Here is a 16307-nt window from a genome sequence, read left to right on the forward strand (position 1 = left end):
CAGCTTGACGACTATCGTGCTTCGTAACCCCGCCTCTTCCTCTTATATCTCGTTGCTTTATACCAGGGAAACAATAGAGAACCTATAAATCGTTACACAAAAACTCTCACAATGGCATCCGGCTACGATCGAGCTCTCTCAGGTACGAACAACCAATACATGAGGATGCGGGCTTAGCTAATTGTGCCAGTCTTCAGTCCTGACGGTCACGTCTTTCAGGTTGAATATGCGCTCGAGGCAGTCAAGCGAGGTGCGTAGTCTGTGAAAGAGAAGGCGAACGTCAGATGCTTATTTGCCTCAGGAACATGCGCCGTTGGTGTTAAGGGCTCGGACATAGTAGTACTCGGCTGCGAGAAGCGATCAGCAATGAAGCTGCAAGATACCCGTATTACACCCTCCAAGATCTGCCTCGTCGATACCCACGTTGCCCTCGCCTTCGCTGGACTAAACGCCGATGCCCGTATCCTTGTTGACAAGGCCCGCCTCGAGGCACAATCACATCGTTTGACAGTCGAAGACCCGGTATCGATAGAGTACATCACGAAGTATGTTGCAGGTGTGCAGCAGAGGTACACTCAGAGCGGTGGTGTCCGACCGTTCGGTATCAGTACGCTGATAGTCGGCTTCGACCCCAACGACAAGACCCCGCGCCTGTACCAGACCGAGCCCTCTGGTATCTACTCAGCATGGTAGGTTGCGTACAGACAAACATACTTTCATGTGCTAATTGTATCGCAGGAAAGCAAACGCGATCGGTCGATCAAGCAAGACAGTCCGCGAGTTCCTCGAGCGCAACCACAAAGAAGGCATGGACCGGGAGGAGACGATCAAACTGACGGTCAAGTCACTATTAGAGGTAGTGCAGACTGGCGCAAAGAACATTGAGATTGCTATCATGGCACCTGGAAAGCCCATCGAAATGTTGCCAGTCGAGGACATTGAGAAGTACGTGGAGAACATCAACACAGAGAAGCAGGAAGAGGCGGCAAACAGGAGGCCCGGACGGCAGCCCGGTACAGGCCAGGCTGCTATCCTAACCCGCCAGACCCCAGCTGAGGGCTCAGGATCTGGCGGCGCGTAGAGGCATGGTTGACGAGCGACGGCGAAAAGGCATGAACAGCAGTGGCGTCTGGTGATAGACTTTATGAACCTGTATGATGCAGACACGACCGCTAGTGCTCACAAATGGCATTCTAGCACACCATGATGCAGCTTTGCACGTCCAACCCCCCGCTCTTCGCGTGATGTTCTTTGGTGTGGTACCTCGACCCTACACCTGGGCATACTTGAGCTTGTGTTACGCATATTATCTTGTATCCTGTCATCCGCCTTGTCTCAACCCAGCTTGTTCGGCGCTTCCTTGACATCGAATATGGTGCGCATTTCTTCGCCTCGTACACGGTCGTCCTTGAGCATTCTGGAAAGTGATTAGATATATCCGTCCACTGAACTCGGAGGCGGCAACATACCTGGAGTCGATTCGTGCATCCTCGCCTTCGACTTGCAACGACGCCTTGGGTGTCTTTGCCTCTAGAACGAAATGGTTGTCACAGTGCGGGCAGTACTCGTCGCTACCCCTCATCAGCCTATGCCGCCTTGAATACAAGTTTCCAACTCACGCGTCCTCAAATTCGCGCGCATCTTTGCGGAAGGCCTTCTTGCACTTCTTGCATATGAAGACCATGTCAAACGTCTGCATGAGCGGGTGGTCGCTCTGCTCCTGGTGACATTCCGCGCAGTCGAACCATTTCTTGCCTGGCACTTTTCAGCATTCATTGGGTATATCTCAGTCACGAGCGACATACAGCACGGCGAGCGGATGGCGACTTGGGCGTTGAGAACGTGTTTGCTGCATGGGCATCAGCCAGCCGCGGAGGTGATGGCGGGGAGTCTCGGAGGCAACAAGGAACGCGTGCTTACCACATGGCTGGTGACAGCAGAGTGTGACTATGCGACTAAGATGGGATGTACAAAGTGACGGCTGCAGGCTGCCCAGGTGCTAGTTAGGCGTTTTGGAAGCTCGTCTATAATTCGCCGGTGCCTGATCGCCTTGCCGTCGGTGGTGTGCAGGGTTCAGTGCTGGCTTAGCTGTGGGGAATGACAGTAGCAAGACACGACAACACCGCTTCAAGCCGCCCGCGCCCAACACCGAGAACCAACATCGCCCGCAAACCGGAGAGGTCACCTGAGCGGGCCGGAAAGCACTTCACACCCGTCGCCATAGTGGTTGCGTTCCGACTGCTGCTGAAACACTTGCACCCCCGCGCTGTCGCCGGTATTCCCTGTCGCCCAACATTCTTAGCAGGACAGTATACGCGTCTCCACTAGGGAGCCCTACAGTCACTCTCGGGCCTCTACCACATCGCACCGCCACGGTATCCACTACCACTCGCACTATTTCTGGATCGTGTCCCTAGTAGCGTTGGCTGCATGACCGCTCACGAGCGACAGCCTCTCCTTCCACCATCACAAGAAGCGCCAAATGGGAAGAAGGCCTTACTGGTCGATGCGCAGCTATAGGATACCTTCCGGTGCCGGCTGACGACAAAACACACATCATGGAGAATCAGCAAGAGGAGACCCAGGATGGCTCCTCTATTGTGAGTATGGCCTTGTTCATGGAAATAAATAGTTGCTGACCTCCAGCACAGAAGCCAGTGTCTTCCCTCCGCGCTCAGTTCGAGAACCTCCTCAGCACCAACAAGCCATCCGCGCCTGCCACCCCGCGACAGCGCTCCCCCGGCGCCAGCGACCGCCTTCCGATGCCCGAGGACAACAGGAGAACAGACGGGCGCATATCCCTCGACATGCCGAGGGACAAGGACTATACAGAGAGACCCTCGCCCAGTGTGGCCGACTACAGTGGGAGTGGGACAGTGACACCGCGCTCAAACACCCTCGGACGCTCGCTCTGGGGCACTCCAAAACAGAGACCGACGTCGATGATGGCCTTCTCCCCACCTAGATCGCCTACAAGATCACCTCCAAAGGTTACTGTCCAATCGCCCAGATCACCGCCCAAGTCTTCCGCATCTCCTATACACTCGCCGCAACCTTCGAAACCGACCACTCATGCTGCATTAGATTCGCCCTCGTCAGCGTCTGGTGGGAAAAGATTCTTCAAAATGCCCAGTCGCAATGGCACTCCTGGTGTGGATGCGAAACCTGTATTTCCAACCCATACCGGCAACGGCCCCTCCAACGACCCGCGAAAGGGCGACCGACCAGTATCGTCGGCCCCGCCTGTACCGCCGCCTGTAAACCGAGCGGGAAAGCCTAAGATCCCACCAAAGTCGCTTTCCGTGGACCCCTCAGCTCGCGGAAACCTAGCACCCGAAGCCACATCGGATGCTGCAGACGTGTCTCCATTCAGTACACCACCCAGCAGCAGTGGAGATAGCGTCAAGGGCGAGCCTTCTCCGCCAGTCATTCCAGGCTTCTCGAAACCCAAGTTTATCACAAGTAACAATGGATATTTCCCAGCACCTCCGATACATCCTGCGGTTGCAGAGAAGTTACCTACCACAGACTCTCGGTCAACAGGCAAGCAGCCCATCAAGAAGGCCATGCCACCGCCATCACCGAATGACATGCCAGAAGACCGCCCATCACTACCTATGCGACGAGAGAAAGACAACTTCGACCTGCGGAAGAGCGTTCAACTACAGAGGGCAGCACCCCCTGATTTGCCAGTGCGACGATCCTTCGATCAGACTCGACCTGGTCAATTAGTACAAGAGACGAACAATAAATTCATGCCGCCTCCCCGGCGGACCAACACAACTGGGACCATGTCCGCTAGTTCCGGAAAAGCGTTAGAACCTCCGAAACCACCGCCTCCACGAAATTCTGGGGAAATGAGAAGGCCTTCCCAGACACCATCTGTACAAGCATCGCAGCTATCACAGCCGTATACTTATGATTCTGATGAGGAGGACACAGGTGGAGACAAGCAACCGACGGCCGCCCTGACCGACTACCCAGATTCATCGCAAGCGAACAGAAGGCCTCCAGTATTTCCGGATGGGGTAGCTGGCATTCCGACAGGCTACGAGACTAAGTTGTTTGCGATTTGCGGCGATTACATATGTACGACCGGATACGTGACAAACGTGTGGAACGTTCTGAATGGGAGATTGCTCATGAGTCTAGCCCATGGTGAGACAGTCAAAGCCACAGCAATTGCATTCCGGCCAGCGAAGGATGTCGAAGACGAAGGCAAGCGGTTATGGTTAGGGACTAACACTGGCGAAATGCATGAAATTGACATACCTACACAAAGCGTAGTGTACACTAAGAGTAACGCGCACGCGAGGAGTGTTGTCACCAAAATCTTCCGCTATGCCTCAGAAATGTGGTCTCTCGACGAAGACGGCGTATTACACATTTGGCCAGCGGACGAATCAGGATGCCCATCCCTGCAGCAGGCTCCGCTTACGTACCGTATACCTCGCGGAAGCACATTTTCCATCATTTCGGGATCGCAGTTATGGGTAGCTTCGACAAAAGATATCCGGGTATATGCTCGCACATCCGACAACAACTACTTCCAGCAATTGACACAGGGTCCATTATCTCAGCTCAATGTCGGAGACGTCACTTCCGGTGCTATCATCAGCAGTCAGCCCGACAAAATGTACTTCGGACATGCGGATGGAAAAGTTACAATATACTCCAAGAAGAACTTCGAATGTCTTGGGATTGTGAACGTCAGTGTATACAAGATCAGCTCCCTGGTTGGTGTTGGTGATTTCCTCTGGGCTGGCTACAGTACTGGAATGATATACGTGTACGAGACCAAGTCGACACCCTGGAAGGTGTTGAAGGATTGGAAGGCACATGAGAAGCCAATTGCGGGCATCTTGGCCGATCGTACAAGTATCTGGAAACTCGATAGATTCCAGGTTGCATCATTAGGCACGGACACAATGCTGCGCGTCTGGGACGGGATGATGAAAGAGGATTGGCTTGGTAAGTGGTGTTGGGTGATTCTTGTAGTATCATACTAATGTCTCACAGAAAACTTGATGCAACAACGCGATTCTGAGTACTGCGACTTCAGGGAGCTCTCGGCGCGAGTCATGACGTGGAACGCGGGCGCGACGAAACCCGCAAATATACGGAATACGGAGCAAGATCGAAACTTTTTCCGGGAAATAGTCGAACCTGGAAATTCTCCTGACATTCTCGTTTTTGGTTTCCAGGAGTTGGTCGACCTGGAAGACAAGAAGATCACCGCCAAGAGCATCTTCAAGAGAAAGAAGCATAAAGAGACATCCGAGCATGAGCACATGTCTCACCAATATCGTGCATGGCGAGACCATCTTGTTCGTGTCTTGGACGAGCATAGTCCAAACGAGAATTATGTTCTCTTGCATACCGCCAACCTTGTCGGTCTCTTCACCTGTGTATTCATAAAAGCTTCGGAACGGACCAAAATCCGCGATGTGTGCGCAGCTGAGATCAAGCTTGGCTTCAGTGGTCGAGTCGGCAACAAGGGTGCGCTTGTAGTGCGCTTCTTTATTGACGATTCCTCACTCTGCTTTATCAATTGCCATCTTGCGGCCGGTCAGACACAAACCGTACATCGCAACAACGACGCAGCCGCAATTATGGAGAACGCGCCATTACCGAAGAACCGCTCCCCGACTTCATGCGCAAACTACTTCGTTGGGGGCGGTGATGGGTCCATGATTCTTGACCACGAAATTTGTATCTTGAATGGAGATCTCAACTATCGCATTGACGCAATGCCTCGCAATACTGTTGTCGCTGCTGTGCAACAAGGCAACTTGGCGAAACTTCTCGAGCGCGATCAACTGCTTCTATCTCGCAAGCGCAATCCTGGTTTCCGCCTGCGTGCCTTCACAGAGGCGCCCATCAACTTTGCCCCGACTTACAAGTATGACGTAGGAACAGACAACTACGATACTTCTGAAAAACAGCGTTCACCAGCGTGGTGCGATCGATTGCTATACCGCGGCTTGGGTAGGATCAAGCAGTTGGATTACCGGCGGCACGATTGCATCAAGGTCTCGGATCATCGTCCTGTCAGTGGGACGTTCAAACTTCGTGTCAAAACGATCAATTCGAAGAGACAGGATGCGACAAGAGACAAGGCCGAAGTTGAATTTGAGGCAGTGCGGCGGCGGATAGCTGGAGACATCAAGTGAGTGGCGATTCCCAACTGATACAAGGCTTCTACTGACAATGTTGGCAGACTCGACTACCTGATCAATGTCTTTGGTCTATCCAACAAAGAAGCTCAGAAGTTACTAAAAGGAGCTTGAGCCACTTGAACCAAACTGTTGTGAGACACTAGACGCGGAACCAACCCGTCGTTAGCGCAAAGTTCAGCCTCACCAGCTTTCGGGAATGTGAATGCGGAAGACATCATGTATCGCGAAACACGATAGTTCGAGTAGACGCACCATTACCGACGATGTCAGGGTCATGGGCTACGGCTCATAGCAGACCGCGGCGCAGGATCGATCGAGATGGAGTGCGGGAAGGTGGGACACTAGAGAGGAAGTGACGAATGGGATTGTGTAGAAAAAGCATAGCATTGGCAGGCGAATCTGGGTTCCATGTCTGAGCGTTTTCGCTGACGGAAAGGCGCATTTATTTTGACGATCGGTGCCCGCAATGGGGATAAGGAATCTAGAGCACGCGTTGTCGCGTAGCAGAATTGTGGTCATGGTGACGTCAGATCAACGCGCCTCTCCAAATAAAGCATCGATGATGACGGCAAGCAAACAGTAAAACCACTCACATACCCTCATCACTTCTTCTTTAATCCTTACTTATGTCCGCAACCTCAATTGCAATCCGTCGTTTACCACTACTGACGACTTCAAGAGCTTTACCCCGTGCACGACTTGTAGCTTCACACCTCACACGACAGCAGCCCCCATTCTCCACAAGTTCTTTCAGAATGGATAAAGAACAGGTCAAGAAGGATCAGAGCCGCGGCACCGAGACGACTGGCAAGTCTGAGTGGAAGCAGCGTCCTCCTTACCGCATCCACGAGAAGAACGAAGACTTTGACGTCAAGTACGAAGCCAACTGTCATTGCGGAAAGGTCCAGTACCAGCTCAGCCGGAGAGAGCCTCTAGACAGCAAACTGTGCCATTGTACCACCTGCCAGACCCAGCATGGTATGTTTCATTGCCCAATTTCCTCTCGAGTAGAACTAACTTCCCTCAGCTGCACCCTTCCAATGGGCAGCCATCTTCCACAAAGAAGACATCAACTTCACCAACGGCCACCACGACCTAGAGTGGTACGACCCAACCGACAAGTCCATCGAGCACAAGCTCCCCTGCAAAGTCCGCTGTTCCTTCTGCCACTCGCCCATCATGGACGAGGGCCGTAACATGATTCTTCTCTTCCCCTCGCTCGTGCACCTGAAGACGGATGAAGACAAGGCATACTTCAAGCCCCGCTGCCACATGTTCTACGGCCAGCGTGTCATGGATATCCCCGATGGTCTGCCCAAGTGGAGTGGTCTGAGCGGCGAATCTGATCTTATTGAGGATAGCCCGCCAGATATGGTTAGGGAGCATGAGCGTAAGCGCGAGGAGGAGAGGAACAAGAAGTTGGAGGAGGGTGAACCGGATGAGGTTACTAAGGAGGGTACCCAGGATCAGGGCAGGAAGGAAGGAAAGGGTTCCAACACTGCTTAGACAGTTGTCTGACCTGCAGATGGAAGAGTCATGTTGAAGCATGTTTACCTTGCATCATCACGTCGGAAGGACTCGTCGCTGGGCGTGTTGTATGCTTATGACGAATTATGTATGATGATATGGTATCGTCGGGTGGGTGGGAGGTGGCCGTGACAAGAGTCACTAGCCCTAAGAAAAGACATAGATATGGTATATGAACCAAAGGATACTCATCAAGACCTATCTCTGTTGTCGCTATGGAGTTTTATCCTTGCTATCATATGTACACGTATGACCTTTGGTACATTTCAATTGCAGGCGAGCTGCTTCACGAATTTTACACTTTTCATTATCATATCTTCGTCATGCAAATGGTAGAAGGGTGTTACCAATCTCATTTGCTACATGAAATGCACAGGTAGGACCAGGTATGAACTCTTTTCAAGTATGACGTTCCGATCGTATCATAGCCCTGGCAGCTCTAGATAGTATCATCATCTGCAAAACATTACGTGAACTCGCTTCTGTCTTCCCATCTCTTCAGTTTGACTACAAGCCATCCTACTCGGGCTCCATCAAGCCATTCCACGAGGCCACAATTCTACCCCAATACAGTACACTCAAGGCGTGCGCTTCCACGCCACATCATCCCTTACAAAGACGAGCATATCATCGAAAACCCTCTCGCAGTCATAGTTCAAGTCTTCGTACTGACTCCCTGGCCCTCCCGAACCTAACCTTCATCTCATACCCACTAGACAGGACAACCTCTGCATAATCGATGCTCATACAGTCTCTAAACACCTGGTTTTTCCCTCCAACATACAGTGTCACGCCAGCGCAATTTCCAGGATCATACATCCCTCGCTCAAAGACGGCAGCGATAGTATTGCGCATGGCTTCGTAGACTTGGTTGCTGGTGAATGGAGTCAGGCCGCAAGAGGAGACGTAGATGTTGAATTTAGCCTTGGTGCTGAAGCAGCCTTCGGCGCTATGTAGACAGAGGTACTCAATCATGGCCTGGACATTGTGGTAAAGAGTTTTTGCTGCTGCCGAAGTCGACGCCGTTGGTGCCGCGGGCGACGATGATAGTCTCGGACTTGGCTGCTGGGGGTGTTAGGCGACATGTTTTTACGTGGTAGGGCACAGACAGTCACAATGAAATAGATGCGTAGTGTTCCATCTACGTATCTTGTCTTGAAAAGCATTTGGGAAACGTACTCTCCCGCTGCCTGGCAATCGTTATAGTGACCACGACGTGCTATTCCGGCATCATTCACTGCAAGAATGAGCAAAACACTCCTTTAGTTGGACATATGTACTGACTGCTTTCATTACCAGCGGTTGGTGCAGCAGTAGTGAGCATACCACACACTGCAGTGATAGCAACAAGAGTGAAGAACCTCAGGGGTACTTCTTCAATGTTCTTGCCTGACTATTATAGCCGTTGGACGGAAGACACGACGAAAACTCGAATGTAGCGAGGATGGAGGTGTAAACAAGGGAAAGAGGAAAGCCTAAGCGGGTAAGCATAAGAGTCCCATGTCGGGTCGACACTAGCTGCGGTGGCTGAGGAAGATGAAGAGGATGGTTGCTGTGTTGGGGAAGGAGCGACTATTGCGCTTTGAGCTCATTGATATTGAGCGTGGAAAAGGCACTACGCACATAGGTTTTACGGTCAAACAGGAGGATACGACATGTAGAGAAGAACAAAGCAGGACACTCGAGAATAGATGCGGTGCAAAGAGACGAATCGGAGATATAGGTTCATTCAGGCTCCAGTGGAGCATACTGTCTATACAGGACCCAGTACTATGTTGCACAAAAGTTCAGTCACGGCAGATCTACATACCATCACCGCGTTCGTGCGAACTCAATATCCCAAAGAGCAGCATTTACTTGCTCTTACCAGTAGGAATCTGGAACGCGACAACTGCCTCTCCGTGCGCAAAAGCGCGGTCAATACGGAAGAAGCCCTTACGGTCAAACTGAACAATGTCATCAACCTTGAGGTCTGCGACATTGCAGTCAGCCATAGCCTTAGTCCTTGACTCAGTATGCGGGTTAAGGAAGTCCTCGAGCGTGTCCTCAGGCTCCAGCTTATCCTTTGTGATGAGGTAGTCGTAGTCAACAAGCTCAATAGGCACGAGCTCCTGGTCGTTACTCAACCAAGTAACCTTCTTGGATGTCTTCTTGACATCTCCTTGGAGGTGCAGTTCGAGCTCGAGGCCGGTGACGGTCTTGAGGCCGTGCTTAGCCATCTCAAGGGGGTTGATAGAGTGGCTGATCTTGCGAACAATGGCGTTGCCCCAGTTCATGAGGGTGATCTCTTCGTCTTGAGCGAAAGACTGTGCATCTGCTTGCTCCATGATGACGGATTTGCTGAAGACGATCTTCTTGTTGCCGAGGTCGTACTTGGCGTGTTTCGGCTTGTCCTCGGAGATGACGCCCTCACGCGCGCCGATGATGGTAACAGGGACGCGACCAGAGTCATCGATAGCGGTGTAGCGAGCCGCAGTTGGCTCGATGTGCTTCTTGTTCGTAGCCCAGAAGGCGAACCAGTCCTGGTTGACGATGTTCTTGGACGGACCTTGTTTGAGGATGAACTCGCGGAGAGCGGGGATGACGGCACCATGGCGACGGACACCGCGGACCGTAGGCATGCGCGGGTCGTCCCAGCCCGATACGATACCGGCATCAACGATCTTAGTGAGCTTGCGCTTGGACAGCACCGTGCGGACAAAGTTCAGACGCGCGAAACCCCAGTTGTGTACCTTGCGGAGCTTGAGGTTCTTGATGAACCATTGGTACTGTGCATCGCGGTCGTTGTACTCGGTCGTACGTAGTGCATGGGTAACGCCCTCGAGTGAGTCGACGATAGGGCAGCAGAAGTCGTAGGTAGGGTAGATCTTCCACTTGTCGCCAGTGCGGTGATGCGCCTGTGGGTTGCAGCGGTAGATGACGGGGTCGCGCATGGCCTTGTTGGGGTCATCGACAGACATCTTCGCGCGAATGCACCATCTCAAGCCCTCCTCATTGCCCTTCTTCATCTCCTCGAAGCGCGCGAGGTTGTCCTCAACGCTGGAATCGCGGCGAGCGCTAGCAACACCGTTCATACGCTCATCACGCATCTTCTCCTGTACTGTGTCGTCTGCATATGCCAGTCCATCCTTGATCGCCTGTACACAGCTCTCATATAGCTGGTCAAACCAATCACTGGTGTATGAGACTTGGTCTGGCTTGATGCCGAGAAGCGCGCAGTCTTCGACGATGGCGTCCTGGAACTCTTGCTTCTCCTTGGTAGGGTTGGTGTCGTCGAATCGTAGCAGGAGCTTGCCCTTGTACTTCTCGTGTGCGAAATAGTCGTTTAGCAGTGCTGCTTTGGCGTGACCAATGTGGAGGTAACCTCTGCGACATAGTTAGCTGGAACAAGTCCGCATGACCAAACAAGGAAACAACTTACGAAGGCTCGGGTGGAAACCTAGTAACAATCCCGGTGCCATCACCCACATCCTGCAGGCCAATATCGTAGTTGGCATCATCGTTCTTGCCACCCTCCTTCTTGCCCTTACCCTTACCTCCGTCTTCCTTCTTTCCTTGCCCACCAACGACAACAACACTCTGCGGGTATGCCTCCTCGATATACCTAAACCAGCGACATAGGTTCTTCATCAAGTCCTGCTTGATGAAGGCATGCGCAACACGGTTCTCGCGGATGGTCTTCCATACTATTGTGTCGGCATCGGAGAGTGTGTAGCCGACGATGTGGGAGCGGAGAGTGAGGTGTGCGTCCAGTTCGAGGAGGTGAGGTTCGATTTGCTTCAGATTGAGAGGCTTAAGCGCCTCGGAGCGTTGTTGCCACTCGGCGATTTGCGCGTCCATACTGGCGGCAGTTATTTTGCGTTTACGGGGTTGTCTTTAGTCTGGATTATATCCAGTCGTTGGAGTTGGAGGCGATCGTTCGTAATGGGAAAAAGTTGTAGTGGGGTGAACTGATGATGCGGGGCAATGCCTAGCTTGGCAGGTACGAGTCACTGCAGGGCTGGCTCTTCTCAATCCACGACAATCCCGACAAAGACATTAACCTGACTCAGCTCTTTTTACTCTATTAGGTTCGTCACGTATCACAGTTGGGTAGTTCAAGGATCGTTCAGTTACCAAAATACGCCATAGTAGTATTGCCACACCCTATATCCTACAGAAACGCCAGGTAATGCAAAAGCGCTATCACGGCCGTAGCGGTCATATGAGTAACTAAACGCTATCATTACAAGTCATAAAACATACTCCGAAGAAAGGCTTGTCACGCGATCAAGTACACTCCCATTGAGCAAAAACGCACCACCTTGCGCTCCGATCAGCAAGCACCAAGCCTCGCCATGTGCCTTTCTCTCCAATCTTGATGACCGTCTCCCAAGCCGTACCGTCAGCATCATTGGTACTGCTCATATGCTCCGTCTTCCTGGTCAGACGTATGATCTTGCCAGAAGGTGTCTGTACGGCTAGCTTGGCAGGCTTGTTGCTGCTACTGCCTGCTGATCCGGAAGAACTCTGAGATGGGTTTGTATAGTTGGATCCAGTTGCTGAGATACTCTGCATGCTCATAGCGGAAGCAGGACGAGCGAAAGGGTTTGGAGATGCTCGGCCGTGCATCGCAGGGCTGGGTTCTGGGGATTTGGTGAGAGATGATGGATGTTGGCGGACGCAGAAGACGAAAGTGTTGTTTAGGGCTAGATTAGCACACTGCGGTTGAGCGACGTATAAGTCGTGTCGTTGGGCGTGGGGCGTAGGATGAAGAGTCAGAAACGAGTACGGAGGGTTAGTGCCGGTATGCGTCATGGGTAGGCCGATTGCCAGGTTGTGGGGATTCATCTTGTTGGAGTGCTGCGAGGTATTAGTATAAGTGCCTTGGCGACGTTATGAGGGAAAGCTTACCATGAGTCCCCGGGGTCCTGCATAGATTTTCAGGACACCCTGACCGCCGTCACCCGGTAGAAGGGCCTTGACAGTGTATCTTTTCTGGCCGCCATACCATTCGGCTTGTGCCAACGCCGGCTTTTTGACAATCTCTCCGTTCTCGAAAAGGTCGCCGTCCATGTCTTGATCGTAGGCTCTTGCCTCAACCTCCGCAACACACTCTACATCTTCTGGTACGTCAACGTAGACGTGTGCCATCTCCAGGTTGTCCAAGTTCAAGAGACTAGTATCAAAGTTTACCACGTTCAGACCGTGTCGGAAGTAAGCGGGTGTTGCACAAGGGAGTGCCATTAGCACCTCGTGTGGCTGGGGAGGGCAAATGTGTTGTTGTTCAGGGAGGAGTGGGACATGAGAGTAGCAAATCTCCATAGGGCGAGCGAGGAAGTACCATGTCTCAGCCACAGATGATCCCGCAGTCGAGTAGTGAACTCGCTTTGGATTTGTTGGTCCAGCAAGGGAGCAGTCCATTATGCGCCACTCACCCTCCACAATGACAGCGTTCCAGAAGTGGTTCGGCCGCGCGACGCTCTCTAGATCCAGAGGTTCGCCCGGTGTTTTCAGGTAGCCACGGACAACTTCAGCGTGCATTCCGACGGAAGCGCACATCTCTGCCACAACCATGGCAATTTCTTCGGAGCACCCGCGCTTGCTCTGAAGCACATGCTTCGGGTCCATCTCACCCTCAAAGTCTTCTTCCCACGATATGCGTTCGCTGACCCAGGTGAAGATAGCGCGTAATCGTTGAATGTCGCTCCGGTATGGTCGGCAAACGTAACCTTGAGCCAAAGTCGCTGGGTTTGTTCCGAGAGGAATGCTGTTGATAAAGCGTGCGCTCTTGTCCACGTGAGCAAGACTGCAAGCTGCGAAGTCGGTAGGCTCAGTGATGGGAAGACCATCGAGACCTTCGTCCCCTTCAGCAGACTCGTACAGTATCTCGATGGGGTTCAGAACGGGAATATCCATCATCTGACATCTTTCCGCTCGCTCCGCACGCTCGTTTTTACTCAGTGAGTTGGATCGATTCACATCCCGGCGAACTTGTACCCAATCTACCGTCCCTAGACCAGTATCTCTAGATTCCTTCGTCGAGTGGGTTGCTTTACCCCCTTCTATGCCTGTCGATTCGGAGTTATCCATGCGGCTTGCGGCTCGACTTTGTGAACGACCCGCAGCTCGGCTGGCAGCTCGAGATCCTGGCCTACTTATTGTGTCGATAGTGCTGCGTGCATTCGCTGCTTGAGTTTTCGCAGTATCTATCATCTTACGGAAGAAGCCGCTGCGCTTCGTCTTCAGTGGCTGCCTCAAGCCACCAAGGGGATCCGGGTCGTCCGTTGCTGGAGTGCTAGCCTCAGCTTGTTGATTATCGCTGGAGCCGGCCTGTGGCTGCGAAGCATGGCTCGAGTGATAGGTGACACCGGTAAAAGGCGTTTCTGGTCGCCCATCGTCGAACCCGTACCCTTTCCCGGTCGTGTCTTTGGTGTTTATAACACTCTTTGGTCGGTCTTTCCCAAATTTCTTGCGGTAATAACTTCCAGCGCTTGTAGCACTCATGTTCGTAGCAGAGTGTCCAGACATCAAACTGCGATCAGTGCTGTTGCTTGTATGTGTCGTAGTCGTAGAATTCGTTTTGCTCGTAAATGTTCGTCCAAGGGCATTACGTCCAACGTTATAGGCGGATTTGCGGTGGTTAAGTAGCTTTGAGCCTTTCCGTTGAACCTCTGGCTCTACATCTGCCATCGAGGATCCGGGTCGTTGGTGTGAGCTCTTCAAAGGTACGGTTGGTCCTTCGTCTTCGCCCATGAAAAGCTCGCCGTTCCTAGCTTGCTCTTGTTGCTTCATCCGCCTTAGACGACTTTCCATGCGCTTCATGTAATTGTTGACATCTGGCAGACCTTCTTCTTCGTCTTCGTCACCGCGGCTCATAGCGGACTGTGCCCTGACCTTCTTAGCCGACTCTTGGTACACTTGATCGAATGCTTCCGGAGACCATGGGTTCGATGGAGTCGGGGGTTCTTCTGGCGATTCATTACTTCTTGACGTTGTCATATCCTGCAAAGACGACATGACGTCGTTCATTGCTGTGGTAAGGGGAGAGGGTGTGAAGTGGCCTCCACGTGCTCTTGGATCAGGCGAGGGCGGTTCGGGTGTGATGAAGCCATTATGCGAAGGAGGTGCGGGAGATGGAGCTCTGCTCGGATCGTAAGCGACGCGATGCGGTGGTGGAGGTGGAGGTGGTGACGAGTCAAGAGGGTCTTCTTCGAACTCGTCGTTGTAAGGCGCAGGCGATGGACCACGGCTGTGGTCATCATCGTCCAATTGCATCTGGTACGGGGACGGTGATGGACCTCGATCGTATGCGCGGTACTGGAATGAGGGTGCTGGCGAGGCTGCCCGCGAACGCTCTTGAAATGATGGTGCTGGCGAAGGTCCACGGTCGTATGCTCGGTACTGGAAGGATGGTGCGGGTGATACAGCTCGTGAATGCTGCTGGTAGTGGACTGGAGGCGCTGGCGAGGCTGTCCGGTAATAGTCCTGACTTTGTCGTGGAGGAGCTGGAGACGCTGCCCGGTACATATCTTGACTTTGCCTTGGAGGAGCTGGCGAGGCTGCTCGGTATAGATCTTGTACTTGTTGTGGAGGAGCTGGAGATGCTGCCCTAGCATAATTGCGGTGCTGTATGAGAGGTGCAGGCGACACACCACGGGGCTGGTACTGGTATTGAGCTGGAGGCGCATGAGATTGTGGTGGAATATACGAGCCGCGTCGTATGGGAGGAGCTGGTGATACGGCGCGAGGCTGGTAGCGATAGTCGGCGGGCGGTGCGGGAGATGACGGTGCGCGTGTATGGGAGCCATGTCGTGACGGTGGCGCTGGCGAGATAGCGCGTGTTACGGGTGTTCTCTTGGAAGAAGGTCGCGGTGGTACTGTGCGCAGGTTTGACTGCTTTTTTGTTGAAGGCGCGGGCGATGGGGTCTCACGGCTCTCGGTAGACGACCGCTTCATTGACGAGTAGGGAGTCTTGGTCTTGACACTGTCATTTGGTGAGTTTATGCCGCCTGCCTTGAGCCTCTCTCGCGCTGCTGCAGCTGGATTCGGGGCGCCTGCAGCCGCATAGGCCGTAAAGGGCTTCCTGAACATGCTCTTCTGCTTCTGGGGTACCGGCTTCGGCTGCTCCTGGGCACTGTTTTGCCTCGACATGCTTCCTCCGCTGCCGTTGCGTGCCCATGGTTGATAGTCATCACTGAGTAGTTCGACAAAGTTGGATGGAAACAGTCCGACCATACGCCTGTCGCGCTTCAACCGGCCCATCCACCAAGCTCCATCACCGGCGTTGAGGACTTCGATCAGGTCACCTTCTATAAATCCGAGGTCGCGTTTTGTCTAGAACAGTGGTCAGGTCAGGTGCTGCAGCAAATTGGCTTCCGTCCCAACTTACCTCTCCTCCCCATGAATAAACAGCCTTGCACCAGCACGGAAAGCGCACCGGCAGCGCCTGGCCAACGGCCATGTTCGGTATTATTCGGTAGATGTAGTTGTAGTATTAGTTGATGGTTGACCTGCAACTTGTTCGGGACATGCACGGCGGGTGGGTGACATGCGTCGATTAGAGTGAGAGATGGCGCCGGTTAGGTGTGGGACGCGCAGGAAAGCTCCAGCGAAAGACAA

At 52.9% G+C, this 16307-nt stretch overlaps 6 protein-coding genes across 6 annotated transcripts; 3 read left to right on the forward strand and 3 right to left on the reverse strand.

The window, feature by feature from the left end:
- Positions 1 to 111: 111 nt before the first annotated feature.
- On the forward strand, positions 112 to 1081 carry ALTATR162_LOCUS5640 (uncharacterized protein; the record flags this gene model as incomplete). The annotated part of the gene is made up of 4 exons (XM_043313259.1): positions 112 to 142; positions 191 to 250; positions 302 to 689; positions 739 to 1081. 4 exons carry the CDS (start codon positions 112 to 114, stop codon positions 1079 to 1081), a joined length of 822 nt encoding a protein of 273 aa, XP_043169194.1.
- Positions 1082 to 1335: 254 nt separating this feature from the next.
- ALTATR162_LOCUS5641 (uncharacterized protein) lies at positions 1336 to 1925 on the reverse strand (the record flags this gene model as incomplete). Its single annotated transcript, XM_043313260.1, has 5 exons — positions 1336 to 1417; positions 1470 to 1571; positions 1620 to 1755; positions 1806 to 1849; positions 1921 to 1925. The coding sequence occupies 5 exons, from the start codon at positions 1923 to 1925 to the stop codon at positions 1336 to 1338; spliced, it is 369 nt and encodes a 122-aa protein (XP_043169195.1).
- A 633-nt stretch (positions 1926 to 2558) lies between these two features.
- On the forward strand, positions 2559 to 6290 carry ALTATR162_LOCUS5642 (uncharacterized protein; the record flags this gene model as incomplete). The annotated part of the gene is made up of 4 exons (XM_043313261.1): positions 2559 to 2600; positions 2652 to 4971; positions 5020 to 6169; positions 6221 to 6290. 4 exons carry the CDS (start codon positions 2559 to 2561, stop codon positions 6288 to 6290), a joined length of 3582 nt encoding a protein of 1193 aa, XP_043169196.1.
- Positions 6291 to 6934: 644 nt separating this feature from the next.
- Positions 6935 to 7685, forward strand: ALTATR162_LOCUS5643 (uncharacterized protein; the record flags this gene model as incomplete). The annotated part of the gene is made up of 2 exons (XM_043313262.1): positions 6935 to 7157; positions 7207 to 7685. The coding sequence occupies 2 exons, from the start codon at positions 6935 to 6937 to the stop codon at positions 7683 to 7685; spliced, it is 702 nt and encodes a 233-aa protein (XP_043169197.1).
- Positions 7686 to 9559: 1874 nt separating this feature from the next.
- Positions 9560 to 11546, reverse strand: ALTATR162_LOCUS5644 (uncharacterized protein; the record flags this gene model as incomplete). The annotated part of the gene is made up of 2 exons (XM_043313263.1): positions 9560 to 11072; positions 11128 to 11546. 2 exons carry the CDS (start codon positions 11544 to 11546, stop codon positions 9560 to 9562), a joined length of 1932 nt encoding a protein of 643 aa, XP_043169198.1.
- Positions 11547 to 11975: 429 nt separating this feature from the next.
- ALTATR162_LOCUS5645 (uncharacterized protein) lies at positions 11976 to 16149 on the reverse strand (the record flags this gene model as incomplete). The annotated part of the gene is made up of 3 exons (XM_043313264.1): positions 11976 to 12548; positions 12600 to 16022; positions 16078 to 16149. 3 exons carry the CDS (start codon positions 16147 to 16149, stop codon positions 11976 to 11978), a joined length of 4068 nt encoding a protein of 1355 aa, XP_043169199.1.
- Between the last annotated feature and the right edge of the window lie 158 nt (positions 16150 to 16307).

Source organism: Alternaria atra, assembly GCF_907166805.1.
Source record: "Alternaria atra isolate CS162 genome assembly, contig: 25, whole genome shotgun sequence".
Taxonomy (NCBI): Eukaryota; Fungi; Ascomycota; class Dothideomycetes; order Pleosporales; family Pleosporaceae; genus Alternaria; species Alternaria atra.